We start from the raw sequence: 14,818 nt of genomic DNA on the forward strand, positions 1-14,818 counted from the left end.
CCCCGCCCTGCGCCGCACGTCCCGCCCCGCCCCGCCCATCCGGAAGAAGCTGGCTGGCTTGAGAGCCGGCGGCAGCTGAGTCAGGCAAGGTAAGCGCGACTGGCCCGTTACCGCGGGCTCTGGGGACTGGGGCGGCGCTGTGGTTTCGGTACCTGCCGCGGGCGGGGCCATCTAATGAGCTCTCGGCACGCACCCCGCGCGGGCGGCCCGCCTGGCGCCCTCGCCCCTGCTCTCCCGCGTTTCTGCCCCGCGGGAATCCTGGCGGCCCGCCCCGGCGTCATCCCCGAAACCTCTCGGTTTCTTGTGGGGGGTCCCCGCTGGCGTTTGCGCGTAGCCGAGATCTGTGAAGTGCTCTTGGGTGATACTGCCTCCTTCTGGGTCGACGCGTCTCGCGGCCGCATGCCTAATCCCCCCACCCCGTTCCTCCCTGCAGGGACCCGCCTGTTTGACCATGGGGCTTCTGAGTCGGGAAACCTGGGCCCAGCGCCTAGACACCTTCCGGGCCAGCCCGTCCGCTTTCATGGCAGGTCCCGAGAGTGAGGATCTGGGTCGTGACCTGCTGAGGGACCTGAGGAGTGAGAAGCTTAGCGAACAGATGAAGGTAGGCCCTGCATGCCTACCCCCTACCCCGTCCTGGTCCATATGATCACCCCAACCCACTGCGCCCTGAACTCTATCTTCTCCAAATCCCCGATCACCAGGTTTCCTTGCTGGTCCTGAGTTTGGAGTACCCAGCCCAGCTGTGGCCGGATGCCCCTGCAGCAGAGGAGGCTGCCACTTCCCTATTGGACACCCTGGCCCTTCTACCCCCACGGCCATCAGCTCTGCGACGGCCCCTGTTGCTGGCAGCAACCACAGCCCTGGTGGCAGGAGGTGCACTGGGCCCCACCTCTGGAGCCTCTCTCCGACTCTTGCCTCTACTGCTTAGCTTGGCTTTAGGCCGCGATCTGGGGCGAGGCCTTGGCCCCTCTTCGGAGCAGCGACCCCTGCAGTCCACCGCGTGCGAATGTCTGCGGGAGTTGGAGAGCTGCAGGCCCGGGCTGCTGAGTGGCAGCCTGGGACTGCTGCGGGGCCTGCTGGGCCAGGAGGGCCCAGTGGGCCCGGTCCAGCCACTCAGCCTGCTGCTGGCACTAGTCCTGCGAAATACCTTGGTTATCCAGGCTAGGGCCAGGGCCAGCCTCCAGGGCCTGCTCACCGTGCGGGCCTCTCCCATGGAGGGTGGCCCCTGGAACTGGATGTTAGCTGACAGTGATGCCCGCCTTCAGCCCCAGGCACCCAGTTGGCCTGCAGCTGAGCAGGGGGAGTGTGGCCTTTCCACGCTAGAACCCAGTCCTGAGGAGGCCCGGGATCTGCGGGCCGCAGTGGCCCAGCTTCTGGACACCTCATACCTGCTCACTCCAGTGGCTCAGGCCCAGCTCCTGTGGTTGCTGGGCTGGGCCCTGCGGGGTCTGCGGGGACAGCCACCAGTGCTCTTCAAGCCCCAGTTGGTACGGCTGCTGGGCACAGCGCAGCTGACACTGCTGCATGCTGTCCTGGCGCTGAAAGCGGCCTTTGGCGAGGCGCTGTTCACAGCTCAGGATGAGGCCTTGCTGCTGCGCCGGCTCACCATGGCTGCCCAGCACCCGGCCTTGCCCGTGCCCACCCATCTCTTCTACCTGCACTGCCTCCTGAGCTTCCCAGAGAACTGCCCGCTGGGCCCGGCGGGCGAGGAGATGGCCCCACTACTGCTGGAGCCGCAGCTGTGCCGTGGCCTCCTACCCAGTCTCCTTCACGATCCCATGGCCCTCCTGGCCCGCCTGCATCTTTTGTGTCTGTTCTGTGCTGAAGACGGAGAAAAGGAGGAGAAAGGCCAGGGTCAGAGTTCCCAGCACTACTTGGAGGAGCTGCTGGCCGGCCTGCGGCAGAGGGCGGCCCTGACTCGGGGCCCCCGGGCCTTGGCTACACTCTGCTTCCGGGCCTCATACCTGGTTGCTCACTGCCTGGCCGGGCAACCTACAGTGCTAACCACCTTGACCCAGGGACTGGCCCAGTTGTACCGAGCCCAGCCTGCGCTGGCTCCGCATTTTGTTGACCTCTTGGATCAGGCTGGCCCTGAGCTGGGGGAGCCCCTGAGGGTGGTGTTACAGCAAGAAGTGGTGTCCAGGCCGGGTGGGGATGAAGCCCTTCGTTGGCACTTGCTGATGCTGGCAAAGGTGGCAGATGGGGATGCCCAGAGTGCCACCCTCAGCTTCCTGCAGGCTGCAGCTGCCCACTGCACGGACTGGGGCCTCCAGCAGGCCCTGCTGCAAGTCTGCCGAGCCCTGCTGCGGGTCGGTGTTGTTGGAGGCCTGGCAGACTTGCTGCAGACATTGGCCAGGCAACTGGAGGATCCGGATGGGCGGGACCATGCCCGGCTCTACTACATCCTCCTGGGCCACCTGTCAGGGCCCAAGCTCGGGGTGGCCCTGGGCCCCTCACTTGCTGCACCTGCACTGGCTTCTTCACTGGTAGCCGAAAACCATGGCTTTGCCACGGCACTGACGGTTCAGGAGGCGCCGGCCCCAATTCGTCTGAGCGTGGGGTCCCAAAGGGCTGAGGGCCTGGCACTGCAGCTCCAGGTGGAGGTGCTGGAGCCAGTGTACTCTCTGGAGCTGCGTTTCCGAGTGGAAGGACAACTCTATGCACCCCTGGGGGCTATCCATGTGCCCTGCCTGTGCCCAGGCCGCCCCGCCCGCCCTCTGCTCCTGCCCCTGCAGCCCCGGCGCCCATCCCCCACACAGCTGGATATCCGTGCTCTTTACACCAAAGCCACTGGCCTCACGTGCTACGCCCACCTGCCACCTCTTCCTGTGAAATTTGCTGATCTCTTCTTGCCTTTCCCCCAGCCTCCTGATGGTGCCAGGTTGGGCTTCTTTGAAAAGCTCTGGGACTCTTGCCTGCCAAAGGGCACTGAGAGTCGGCTGTGGTGTCCTCTTGGGCCACAGGGGCTGGAGGGCTTGGTGTCTCATCACCTGGAGCCCTTTGTGATGGTGGCCCAGCCCCCCACTAGCTACTACATAGCCATCCGCCTGCCCCCTGACTCGAGGCTGCTGCTGCGGCTAGAGGCAGCCCAGGCGGATGGAGTGCCTGTGACCCTGAGGACCGATGACTGGGCCGTGGTGCCCCTGGTTGGGGACTACCTCCGTAGTCTGTCAACTGCTGTTTGAGTCTGAGGTTGCGCTGGGCCTGTTTCCTGGAGGAAAGAGGACTGTGGCCCTTGTAGGGTCTTGTTTAAAGGGGTGGCTGAAGACCAGGACACAGTCCTGTGGCTCCTTTAAAAACCTGTGTTCAATGATTCTCATGGTTGGTTTCCTTCTGGGCCCTAATTGGGAGCAGAGCCACTGGGATGGGGGTCAGGGCTCCAAGGAAGCTTTTGGAGTAGAAACCCCCAGATTGCAGGGCTCCAAAGTTTCTTCCTGCCCAGGAAGCAGGAGAGGAAAGTCGTCATCTCTTTTCCCAGAGGGTCTAGCCTTGCCCAAAGCCACCCAGCAATTTAGGAACAAGCCTGGAGCTAGACTTGGGCCTCCTGACCTGTGGGCCAGTGCTTTTCAGCACGGAAGGTTTTCAAGGCTCCTACCCCAAGGAGGTTAGGCCATAAACAGTGAGGAGGCAGTGGCCTGTTCCTTGGGGAGGGAGCAGGGCTGGGATTGGAGCCACCTGGGAAGGGCCTGCTAGTACGGCTTCAGGGCTAAGAGAGGGGGCTCCAAGGTTGGGGTTAAAACGAAGCCAGCTTTTCCTCACCCCATCTAGGTAGGAAACCGTATCAGTGGATCTAGGAATCTTCCCAGGTAAGAACCAGCACCCCCAGTTCTTATTCCAAATACATAAGATACTCAAGATTCCGATGTATTGAGGCCAACTCTGCTGCCAGGCCACCAAGCCAGTGTTTTCCACATACGTTGCCTCATTTTATCCTTGCAGCAGCATGGCAGGGCCCCACAGGTGAGGAAACCTGTAGGCCAGAGGGTTTGAGTGATTTTCCAGCGGGCACCCAGCTGGTTGGTAATCGTGTTACTGTCCTGAGCAGGTTCTCTTACCACACCGTCAGAGCAAAGCTCTGCACAGGCCACAGGGACACCGAGTTTCCATCCTCTGCCCTGGACTGACCCCCAGGAGGCTACAGGACCAGCAGTCAGTAGTGCTGGGTGGAGAAGGACCAGAAGGTTGGGCCTTACTGTCCTATGGGAAGGGCTTCTGCCAGCCCTGCTTCCCGGGTCCCGGCCGCAGGTTCCTACGGCCCAGTCTTACCCCTCCGGATGGAGGGGGCTGGGAAATGGAAGAAGGGCCTGGGACAAGTGGAGCTGTTACAGGTCAGGTCAGGTGATCTGTCCCAAGCTTAAGCTCCAGCTGGGTGATCTAGGCAAGCCATTGACAATCAGGAAGGGATCAGTTCCAGGAAACAAACTTCTCCAGCTGCTTCCGACAGAAAGAGATTTAAGAAGCAGGTACTTACAAAACCTCTGGCAAGGCTGGAAAAGGATCCCCCAGAAGGCCGCTGCTGGCATTGCTGAGGTCCCCGACATGTTGCCCAGCCCACAGTCCAGCTCTCAGCACCCAGGAAGCTGGGCCCAGACCCTAGAACATGGGGTGGGGCTGCCGTCACTGCCTGACCTGTCACAAAGCCAGAGAGCTGACACTGCTGTGGAAAGACTAAGGCTTCCATAGCTGGCAAGTGGCCGCGTCCACATTGTTTAGAGAATATCTAATAAGTGGAATCTATTTCTAACGCAAACCTCTAGTGCAGGGGTTGGGAACTTATGGCTCGTGAGCCAGATGTGGCTCTTTTGATGGCTGTATCTGGCTCGCAGACAAATCTTTAATAAAAAAAAATAACGTTAAAAATAGAAAACATTCTTATGTATTACAATCCATTTCCTACCACTCATGTTCATGGTTGTGGGTGGCTGGAGCCAATCACAGCTGTCCTCTGGGACAACACCAAATTTTTTTTTTAATATTTTATTGATTTTTAGAGAGAGAGGAGTGAGAGAGAGAGAGAAGGGGGAGGAGCAGGAAGCATCAACTCCCATATGTGCCTTGACCAGCAAGCCCAAGGTTTCGAACCAGCAACCTCAGTGTTCCAGGTTGACGCTTTATCCCACTGCGCCACCACAGGTCAGGCAACACCAAATTTTGATTGGATAATGTGTAACGTACATGGGTCGTTGTATGGCTCTCACGGAATTACATTTTAAAATATGTGGCGTTCATGGCTCTCTCAGCCAAAAAGTTTCCTGACCCCTGCTCTAGTGGCAAAGGAGTCTAGAAAATGTGCTTGTTTTCTGTTTGACCTCAGATGCAGAAGATGGTATTAATCCTATGCCCAAAGTTAAGATAATTGGCCCATTTTTTGTCCATCTCTACCTATCCATGCCTCCATCCCATTCTACCTACCTAATTCTTGTTTCTCTGAAATTCAGATGTAACTGGGCATCATTTATTTCATCTGTCGGCCCAGAGTGGTATTTATAACATTTCTTCCACTAACAATTAGTGTTCCTTTTGCCCTCTGGGATCTTAGTGAAGTGACTCCTGAAAGGTGTCTGAGTCCTTGGTAATCTGTCTTGAGTCTTTTTAGTCTTTGGAGCTGTCCCAGGGAACCTGAATATGACAACTCTCCCTGCCTCAGTTGTGTGGCAGCAACAATTTCTTCCTTGATAATCAGGATCAATCACCCTTTTAAAGCTGTTGATTTGGAGGCATGAAGATGGCAAAATGACAAAGTGGCAGTCTAAGCTTCCAGTTCAGAAGAGCCACTGCATTTTCTCTTGGGTACTAAAGACTAAACCAGCAAAGCCCAAATCTGCAGAGATGGGAAGCAGATACATTGTGAGAGACTGTTAGGTTGCTGGTCCCCATCTCCCCTTGAAAAACAGCATGGAACAAAGGGAAAAAAATAAACCACAAAACCAAGCCCTCAGTATAACTTGTAGAAAGGAAATGCTCAAAAATAACTAAATAAAACAGGCCCTGGTCAGGTGGCTCTGAATAGAGTGTTGTCCCAGCACACTGAGGTCATGGGTTTGATCCCCAGGCAGGGCGCATACGAGAAGCAAACAATGAGTACACAACTAAGTGGAACAAGAAATTGATTGATGCCTCTCAAGTCAATGGGAAATTAAAAAAAAACCCACGCAAATGACAGCCATGCTCCTGGTCCCAGCCCCACTTTGCCATGGGCTCTAGGCAAGCAGAGACTGGGTGAGAAGAACTGGGGAAAGAGGAAGGGCACCTACTCTTCTTTTTTTTTTTTTAAATAATCAGCAACTCAGTTTATTCTGAATAAACTACTCAACTTTGAGCAGATGACATTACCTCAACTTTTTCTTTGAAATAAAGATACATGGTGAATTCATAAAAACAGTGACTTTTATCTTCTATCCTTGGTGGAAAGAAACTCTGACTTTCCCCATTTAGGACAGCCCTGGGGGGACACACGAGAGCTCTCCACAGGTGAAGGGCTGTAGGCTGTGGTCTAGGCCCTGACCCTCATGCAGCACAAGTGGTGGGGCCACAGCTGGATGCAGGTTGTTACACAGTAGCTGTGCCATCCAAAAAAGGCCTAGAGGTGCCCAGGGTTTGGCTTAAGATGCAAAGCCGCAAGTCAGGTCCTGGAGCCTGGTGGCAACACAGAAAGATGGAGAGCTAAGACACCAGGATCGTCCATGTGCCAACATAGCATTTACATCCCACCCCAGGTCCCGTGGCAGCCGCTGGTCTAGGTCAGTGAGCTCCCACTGTCCAGCTCTGGCTTCACGTGTTCCACTTCTAACTTGTTCTAGCGCTCTGCCCCATAGCCCCTCCCCTTGCAAGAGATGACAGGAAAAGACAAAACCCGAGTGGGGAGAAAGGGGTCCTACAGCCAGCTGTGTACCCATCACCCCAAGAGTCACAGCTGTCCTCTGTCTTCAAGAGTAATTTGGTTTACAGCCATGGTACTTGGGAAACTGCTGAGGTGAAAATGTTTGAGTAACAGTTTCCAACACAATAGTCACGCATCTCCCAAGCAGCTCTTCCCGGAGGTCAAGGAGGCCCATCAAGCACAGACAGCTCTGCCAGCCTTAGAGTGGAGGCATTAAACAAAGCTACAGAAACTCTAAGAATCACAGTTAACTTTTCAAAGGACCACAGATCAGGTTCAGGACAGGTAAGACACCCCTCAAACCACTTGCTCCTTTGGGCTCAACTGTGCAAAAGCTGGTCCTCTCCTCTGGCCAGCCTGTCCTGCTACAGGAGCTGGGGCCACAAACTAAGGATCCTCCTAGCTTAGGACACCCAGACCCTAGAAATCAGATGATGGGTAGAACACCTAAACCCCAGAGCAGCTGCTGGACACACTCCAGCTAACATGAAAACAACTTGTGCAAACAAGGTCAGGGCTCCTATCCTTGATCTAAGACAGCACTAGAAAGTCTAACTGCACAGTAAGTCTGAAAATGTTAAGTGTCCTGCGGGTTAGGGCTTGGATACAGGGAAGGGTTTTTTAAGTATATGTGTGACTTGAGAGGGCAGCCTTTGAAACACAATTTCTGGGGGAGCAAAAAACAAAAAGGAAGGAAGAAGTCATTTGGGTGTGAAAGGGAATAAATGGAGAAATGTCATGGTTCTGTAAGACAACAAAACATACAACTCCTCCCCCACTTTACAAACAAACAAATCCATTCAAGTATTGAACTTTGCAGTGTTGACGGAAGAGGGAGCGTTAAACAAGGATCTTATTAAACATCCAACACCATAGACATGAACAAGCTAAAGAAGAATAGGTTTGGGGGAGCATTTGAGAACTTGCTCCTGGGCACTGTTGTCAGTTTGGTTCAAATAAATGCATAAAAATTCTCAAAAGAAGAAAGATTAACAGGTTTATACAGAGTTATTGCAAAATATAAAAAAAATGAATTTCATCACATATCAACCACAGAAAATTCACACACATCCCCCGGAACAGCATCCTGGAAACAGAAGAAAGCTAGAACACAACAGGTTAAACAGAATGAAATAGACTCAAAACAAGCACGTGAAGATATGCAGAAGCACCGTGGATGAGAAATTTAGAAAAAACAGAAATAGACAAAACCCAAAAAGAAGTGAATAAGATAAAGGAAATCCAGAAGTATTTAGAAATAAAGATTACATTACAAGATGCCCAAGGAGGAATACACTCATAATATAGTAAGGGGCATTGAAGAGAGTCACAGAAACAATCAAGAATGAAAAAGACAAAGGAGTCTCAAGGGGTCACAAGAAAGTAGTGGACAGAAGATAGTCACAGAAGGAATCACATTGTATTATTGGGTCCCTGAAGAAAAACTAAGTAATGAGCCAGTGGTGGTGTTTAATACTGCATTCTAGGAAAACTGTCCAGGAAAGAAAAATCACATTCGAAGGGCCCACTGGGAACCTTGGAATAACGAAACTGATCCAGAACAATCAACTTTGAGACATATCCTCATAAAACGATTAGATTTCAAAGCAGATAGATCAAATAACTTACAAAGGCAAAAAAGTTAAAATGGCAACATATGAAGCAAGAAAACACAGGAGCAGCATCTTTTTTTTAAAGGTTTTGTTTACAGTATTGACTAGAGAGAGAGAGAAGGGGGGGGGCGAGTAACAGGAAGCATCAACTTGTAGTAGTTGCTTCCTATATGTGCCTTGATCCGGCAAGCTCTGGGTTTCGAACCGGTGATTTCAGCATTCCAGGTCGAGGCTGTATCCACTGTGCCCACCACATAGCTTTTTATAGTGTAAACCTAGGTTTTTATATTTGCACAAAGCTGTAGGAAACAGTTTTCTATTTTTCTTTTTTTTTTTCTTTTTTCTTTTTGTATTTTTCTGAAGCTGGAAACGGGGAGAGACAGTCAGACAGACTCCCGCATGCGCCCGACCGGGATCCACCCGGCACGCCCACCAGGGGCGACAATCTGTCCACCAGGGGGCAATGCTCTGCCCCTCCGGGGCGTCGCTCTGTGGCGACCAGAGCCACTCTAGCGCCTGGGGCAGAGGCCAAGGAGCCATCCCCAGCGAGGGGAAGAGAGAGACAGAGAGGAAGGAGAGGGGAAGGGGTGGAGAAGCAGATGGGCGCTTCTCCTGTGTGCCCTGGCCGGGAATTGAACCCGGGACTTCTGCACGCCAGGCCAATGCTCCACCACTGAGCCAACCGGCCAGGGCCACCAATTTTCTATTTTTCAACAAGTATTTATGCACCCATAAGCCAATCTGGTAGAGAATGCACATCAGCCAATCAGAAGACTAAAACAAAGGTGGACGTGAGGGTAAATAAATAAGTAGAAATGTAATATGGCATCATAAAGTAGAAATAATATCACTAACAGCCTGACCGGGCGGTGGCGCAGTGGATAGAGCATCGGACTGAGATACGAAAGACCCAGGTTCAAGACCCCGAGGTCGCCAGCTTGAGTGAGGGCTCATCTGGCTTGAGCAAAAGCTCATCAGCTTGAGCCCAAGGTCTCTGGCTCGAGCAAGGGGTTACTCGGTCTGCTGAAGGCCCGCAGCTAGGGCACATATGAGAAAGCAATCAATGAACAATTAAGGTGTTGCAACGCGCAAAAAAACCCCCTAATGATTGATGCTTCTCATCTCTCTGTTTCCTGTCTGTCTGTCCCTGCCTATCCCTCTCTCGGACTCTCTCCCTGTCTCTGTAAAAAAAAAAAAAAAATCACTAACAGTGTGGGAGAAGGAGGGAGAGGGAAAGAGGAAAATAAGACAAGGTGACTCGTGGCTGTATAGCTGCCTCTGGCTCCAAATCCACTCTTCATGGTCTGCTCTGTGAAAACACATCTGGACCCTCTATCTTTGTCAGCTGGCTCTGTCGGTAGAGGGCGCAGAGGAGCCACTGCAGAAGGGTTCCTCAGAAAGGCGGACTAAGCAATCGGAAGCTTCTCTGGTACTCAAGCGTCCTCCAGCGGCAAGCCACTGGTCAGTGCTCGCGGCTTCTGCACCGGGCTCCCGCAGTGCGCGCTAACCAGCAGTACAGCAGACAGCCCCTGCATCCCAGACTCGTCTGGGATTATTTAAACTAGCCAATCCTAAACTGTTTACCCTAATCCCACTTTACCTTTCCCTCAGAAGCTCCAATAAACGCTGCCTCCCAGCCAACTCCAGGGTTTACCCATGTGGTCCCTCCCTGCATGGCGTGCCATGCTTCTTGTTTCTAGGGGAACTGTAAGGAACATCAAGCTTTTCTTTCAATGACTTTCACAAATTAAAATCCTTTGTACAGTTAAGACAAGGACAGCGGCCCCGAAACTAACTAGCAAGGTCTTGTATCCCCAGTAGCTGGCATAACTGAGCCTTCAATAAGCACGCCACTGTTCATTCAAACCTGCTGTTCCGGGAGACAGACTCATGGCAAGGCCAGTGATACCCATGGTTCTGGTCCCGTTACTTCTTTTGTAACCAAAAAAGCTATTGCACCAGGAAGCAGTACTGTGGGGTGGGAGTGAGGTGGGGGTTGCAATACTGGCATGAAAATATTGGCTGAGACACTATGGTCAGGGAAGACAAAGCCATCTTCAGAAGTAGCAAATTCTTCCACTTTCATAATGGAAGGATTCTGATGTATCCCCCTGAAACTGAGTGTCTAGCTGATCTCTTGGATGATCTGCTATATTGGGAGTTCAGTGCTACTTTCTCCTTTTGGACATTAGGCATGTGTCTGTGGATGTAGTCAGATCACCCTGGCTAAGGAGAAATTCATGTTGAGCTCACTGTGCCCCACTTCCATCTCTCGCCATGATGAATTTTTCATGAGCTTGTTGGGCAAGGATAGGCATGACTGAGAAAGGAACCTGCAGAAGGCATTCTTTGCTGAGCATTCAGAGCTGTCGATATTACACTCTGGACCCATTTCAAGAAGCCTACTAATACCAGACATGAAAGAGGAGTCATCACTACTGATCTCACAGACATTAAAAGTGAAATATTGAACTCTGCCCACAATTTAAAATGAAATGGACCAATTCTTTGAATGACAAAAAGGCATATCTTGAAGATACTGTGAATTTGGTTCCAGACCACTGCAATAAAGCAAATACTGCAATAAAGCAAGTCACGCAAATGTTTTGGGTTCCCACTGTCGGTTTTTACAAATACAGTCTTTTTTAAAAAAAAAGTTTTATTGATTTTAGTGAGAGAGGAAGAGAGTGAGAGAGAGACAGGAACACAGATCTGTTTCTGTATGTGTCCTGACCAGGGATCAAACTGGCATCCTCTGTGCTTCGAGACAATGCTTAAACTTACACAACTATCTGGCCAAGGCCAGGTTTTTCTTTTCTTCATTAAAAAAATTTTTTTTTTAAATAAGAGTTTATTTGAGCCAAACTGACAACATATGTTAGGGAGCTTGCTCTCAAATGCTCAGCAAATACAGTTTACTGTAACACAGCCAGGTCTGTTCATTTACATATTGTCTGGCTATTTTTATGCTATGATGACAAAGTTGAGCAATTGTGACAGAGACTATATGTGAGGTTTGTCAACCTTTGCTATATAATAATCAGAAAATAAAATGGGCCCCTGGACGGATAGCTTGGTTGGTTAGAGCATCATCCACAAGAGCAGAGGTTACCAGTTCGATCCCTGGTCAGGGCTTATGTAGGAACAGATAGATGTTCCTGTCTCTTTTTCCCCTTGTTCGCTTTCTAAAATCAGTAAAATAAACATTAAAAAAATAAGAAAAGATCTAATTTGTAATAGAAATATAAACTATCTAGGAATAAACTCTAAAACCTCACAACTGCATGTAGACATAAACGAAGACATGAATAACTGGTATAATGTATCTTATTTTTGTCAGAAAACTAAAGCAAGACTCTCTAATCTGTCAATCCCCTCCAGCCAAAGACCACCAGGAACACATCTGTAGTTAAACAACGGATTTATTACTCTTGCACTGTGGGGCGCCTCACTCAGTAAGTGGGTGTTAGGAAGGATTTATAGGATCTGTGCTTGCGGTAGGTGATGGGGGGGGGGTTAAGGAGGTGGCGCTTTTCTCTGACTTGGATACTGTTGGGCAGAGGAAGTATGCCTGTGACGGGGTAATGTTAACAAATCTTAGGTAGGCTGAGGCTAATGCTGTAATTGGTAAAGAAGTCACATATGGCCTGACCTGTGGTGGCGCAGTGGATAAAGCGTCGACCTGGAAATGCTGAGGTCGCCGGTTCGAAACCCTGGGCTTGCCTGATCAAGGCACATATGGGAGTTGATGCTTCCGGCTCCTCCCTCCCTTCTCTCTCTCCGCTCTCTCCCTCTCTGTTTCTCTCCTCTCTAAAAAAAAAATAAAATAAAAAAAAATAAAAAAAAAAAGAAGTCACATATAACCTTAGAGCAGGGGTCCCCAAACTTTTTACACAGGGGGCCAGTTCACTGTCCCTCAGACCGTTGGAGGGCCAGACTATAAAAAAAACTGAACAAATCCCTATGCACACTGCACATATCTTATTTTAAAGTAAAAACACAAAATGAGAACAAATACAATATTTAAAATAAAGAACAAGTAAGTTTAAATCAACAAACTGACCAGTATTTCAATGGGAACTATTCTCTTCTCACCAACCACCAATGAAAGAGGTGCCCCTTCCGGAAGTGCGGTGGGGGCCAGATAAATGGCCTCAGGGGGCCGCATGCGGCCCGTGGGCCATAGTTTGGGGACCCCTGCCTTAGAGGAATGTTTCATCATTTTTGTGGTCTGGATAGTGTTCATGCCTCTGTCCATGTTCACATGATTACAGAGTGATCTTGTATTTCTCTTGATCCTTCATGTCAGAGTGACCTTGTCTGATGATCTGTGTAATTTTTCATGTTCAACTGAACACCAAAGCCAGCGTCGGCTGTCTAGGGATGTTTTTCTCTTTCTTACATCTATGAATTAAGTGCAATTTTAATCTTTTTTTATTTTATTTTATTTTATTTATTCATTTTTAGAGAGGACAGAGAGAGGGAGAGAGAGACAGAGAGAGAGAAGGGGGGAGGAGCTGGAAGCATCAACTCCCATATGTGCCTTGACCAGGCAAGCCCAGGGTTTCGAACCGGCGACCTCAGCATTTCCAGGTCAACGCTTTATCCACTGCGCCACCACAGGTCAGGCCTGCAATTTTAATCTTAATTACCAGTTTGTATGTATTTATGAGAGAACTTGATAAAACATACCTAAGTTGGGTATCTATACAAACAAACATATTAGAGTTAAGAAACCCAGAAAGAAAAATACTGCAAAAACTAAAAAACATTAAAATGGAGGGTTGGTAAATTTGACTACACAAAATAAAATTTGTCTATGTAATAAAAATAAAATATACACAGGTTTGGAAGACAAACCATAAATCCAGATAAGCTTATCAACTCATTTGAAAGAGTTGATGTCCGTAGTGAAAAATAAAAGAAGAAAGAAAAAACATCCCTCCCTATAAAAAGTGTACTTCCTGGAATTGTTTTAATTTTTAAAAATAAGAATGTACCGCCTGACCAGGCGGTGGCGCAGTGGATAGAGCGTCGGACTGGGATGCAGAGGACCTGGGTTCGAGACCCCGAGGTTGCCAGCTTGAGTGCAGGCTCATCTGGTTTGAGGAAAAGCCCCCCAGTTTGAACCCAAGGTCTCTGGCTCCAGCAAGGGGTTACTTAGTCTGCTGAAGGCCGGTGGTCAAGGCACATATGAGAAAGCAATCAATGAACAACTAAGGTGTTGCAACGCGCAATGAAAAACTAATGATTGATGCTTCTCATCTCTCTCCGTCCCTGTCTATCCCTCTCTCTGACTCACTCTCTGTCTCTGTAAATAAATAAAAAAATAAAAAAAAATTAAGAATGTACCATTCCACACCTGAAAATAATCTAATATTGTATATCAACTTTAACTGAAAACAATTGTTTAATTCAAATGAAAAATAAGCCCTGGCTGGGTAGCTCAGTTGGTTAGAGCATCCTCCACATATGCCAAGATTGTGGTTCCATCCTGGGTCAGGGCACAGACAAGAATCAACCAATAAATGCATAAATAAGCATAACAACAAATAGGTTTCTCTCTCTGTATCTCTCTCTCTCTCTAAAATCAATCAACAAATAAGTGAATTTAAAAATAAATATACAGTGTATCCGTAAAGTCATGGTGCACTTTTGACCGGTCACAGGAAAGCAACAAAAGACAATAGAAATGTGGAATCTGCACCAAATAAAAAGAAAACTCTCCCAGTTTCTGTAGGATGATGTGGCAGCATGTGCGCATGCGCAGATGATGACTGTAACACCATGTATACAGGAGCAGCCCACGGCCATGCCAGTCGAGATGTGGACAGTACAGAAGAAAGTTCAGTGTGTTCTGTGGCTCGCTAAATTTGAATCCGTGACCAAAGTGCAACATGAATATCGGCGCGTTTATAATGAAACACCACCACACAGAAATAACAGTACTGGGTGGGGTAAGCAGTTGAAGGAAACCGGCAGTTTGGTGGAGAAACCCTGTTCTGGTAGGCCATCAGTCAGTGATGAGTCTGGAGAGGCTATACGGGATAGCTACCTAAGGAGCCCTAAAAAGTCTGTGCGTGAGCCCACATCGAACTGCACTGAATAGGTATGAAACTGAGAGTGTTCCTTTTATTTGGTGCAGATTTCACATTTCTATTGTCTTTTGTTGCTTTCCTGTGACAGGTCAAAAGTGCACCAAGACTACAGACACACTGTATATACCATTGAAAATTTTTTCAAGGAAAAAAAAAAAAAAGCTGGGACTTGAACACAGGGAGGCGGGGCTTGCGAAGGACTACGCTTCCCAGAAGGCCCTGCGCTG

At 49.7% G+C, this 14,818-nt stretch overlaps 1 protein-coding gene across 1 annotated transcript; it reads left to right on the forward strand.

The window, feature by feature from the left end:
- The first annotated feature begins 24 nt into the window (after nt 1-24).
- AP5B1 (adaptor related protein complex 5 subunit beta 1) lies at nt 25-6,351 on the forward strand. The gene is made up of 3 exons (XM_066349109.1): nt 25-89; nt 434-601; nt 702-6,351. Exons 2-3 carry the CDS (start codon nt 452-454, stop codon nt 3,183-3,185), a joined length of 2,634 nt encoding a protein of 877 aa, XP_066205206.1. The 5' UTR covers nt 25-89; nt 434-451; the 3' UTR covers nt 3,186-6,351.
- The last annotated feature ends 8,467 nt before the right edge of the window (nt 6,352-14,818 follow it).

Source organism: Saccopteryx leptura, chromosome 1 (genome assembly GCF_036850995.1).
Source record: "Saccopteryx leptura isolate mSacLep1 chromosome 1, mSacLep1_pri_phased_curated, whole genome shotgun sequence".
NCBI classification, from domain to species: Eukaryota; Metazoa; Chordata; class Mammalia; order Chiroptera; family Emballonuridae; genus Saccopteryx; species Saccopteryx leptura.

What these genes read in the sequence shown, in the direction of transcription:
- AP5B1 (XM_066349109.1), top strand. Translation starts at nt 452, where the DNA reads ATGGGGCTTCTGAGTCGGGAAACCTGGGCCCAGCGCCTAGACACCTTC. An exon ending in AGCTTAGCGAACAGATGAAG is followed by an intron (nt 602 to 701) that starts GTAGGCCCTGCA and finishes CCCGATCACCAG; the next exon opens with GTTTCCTTGCTGGTCCTGAG.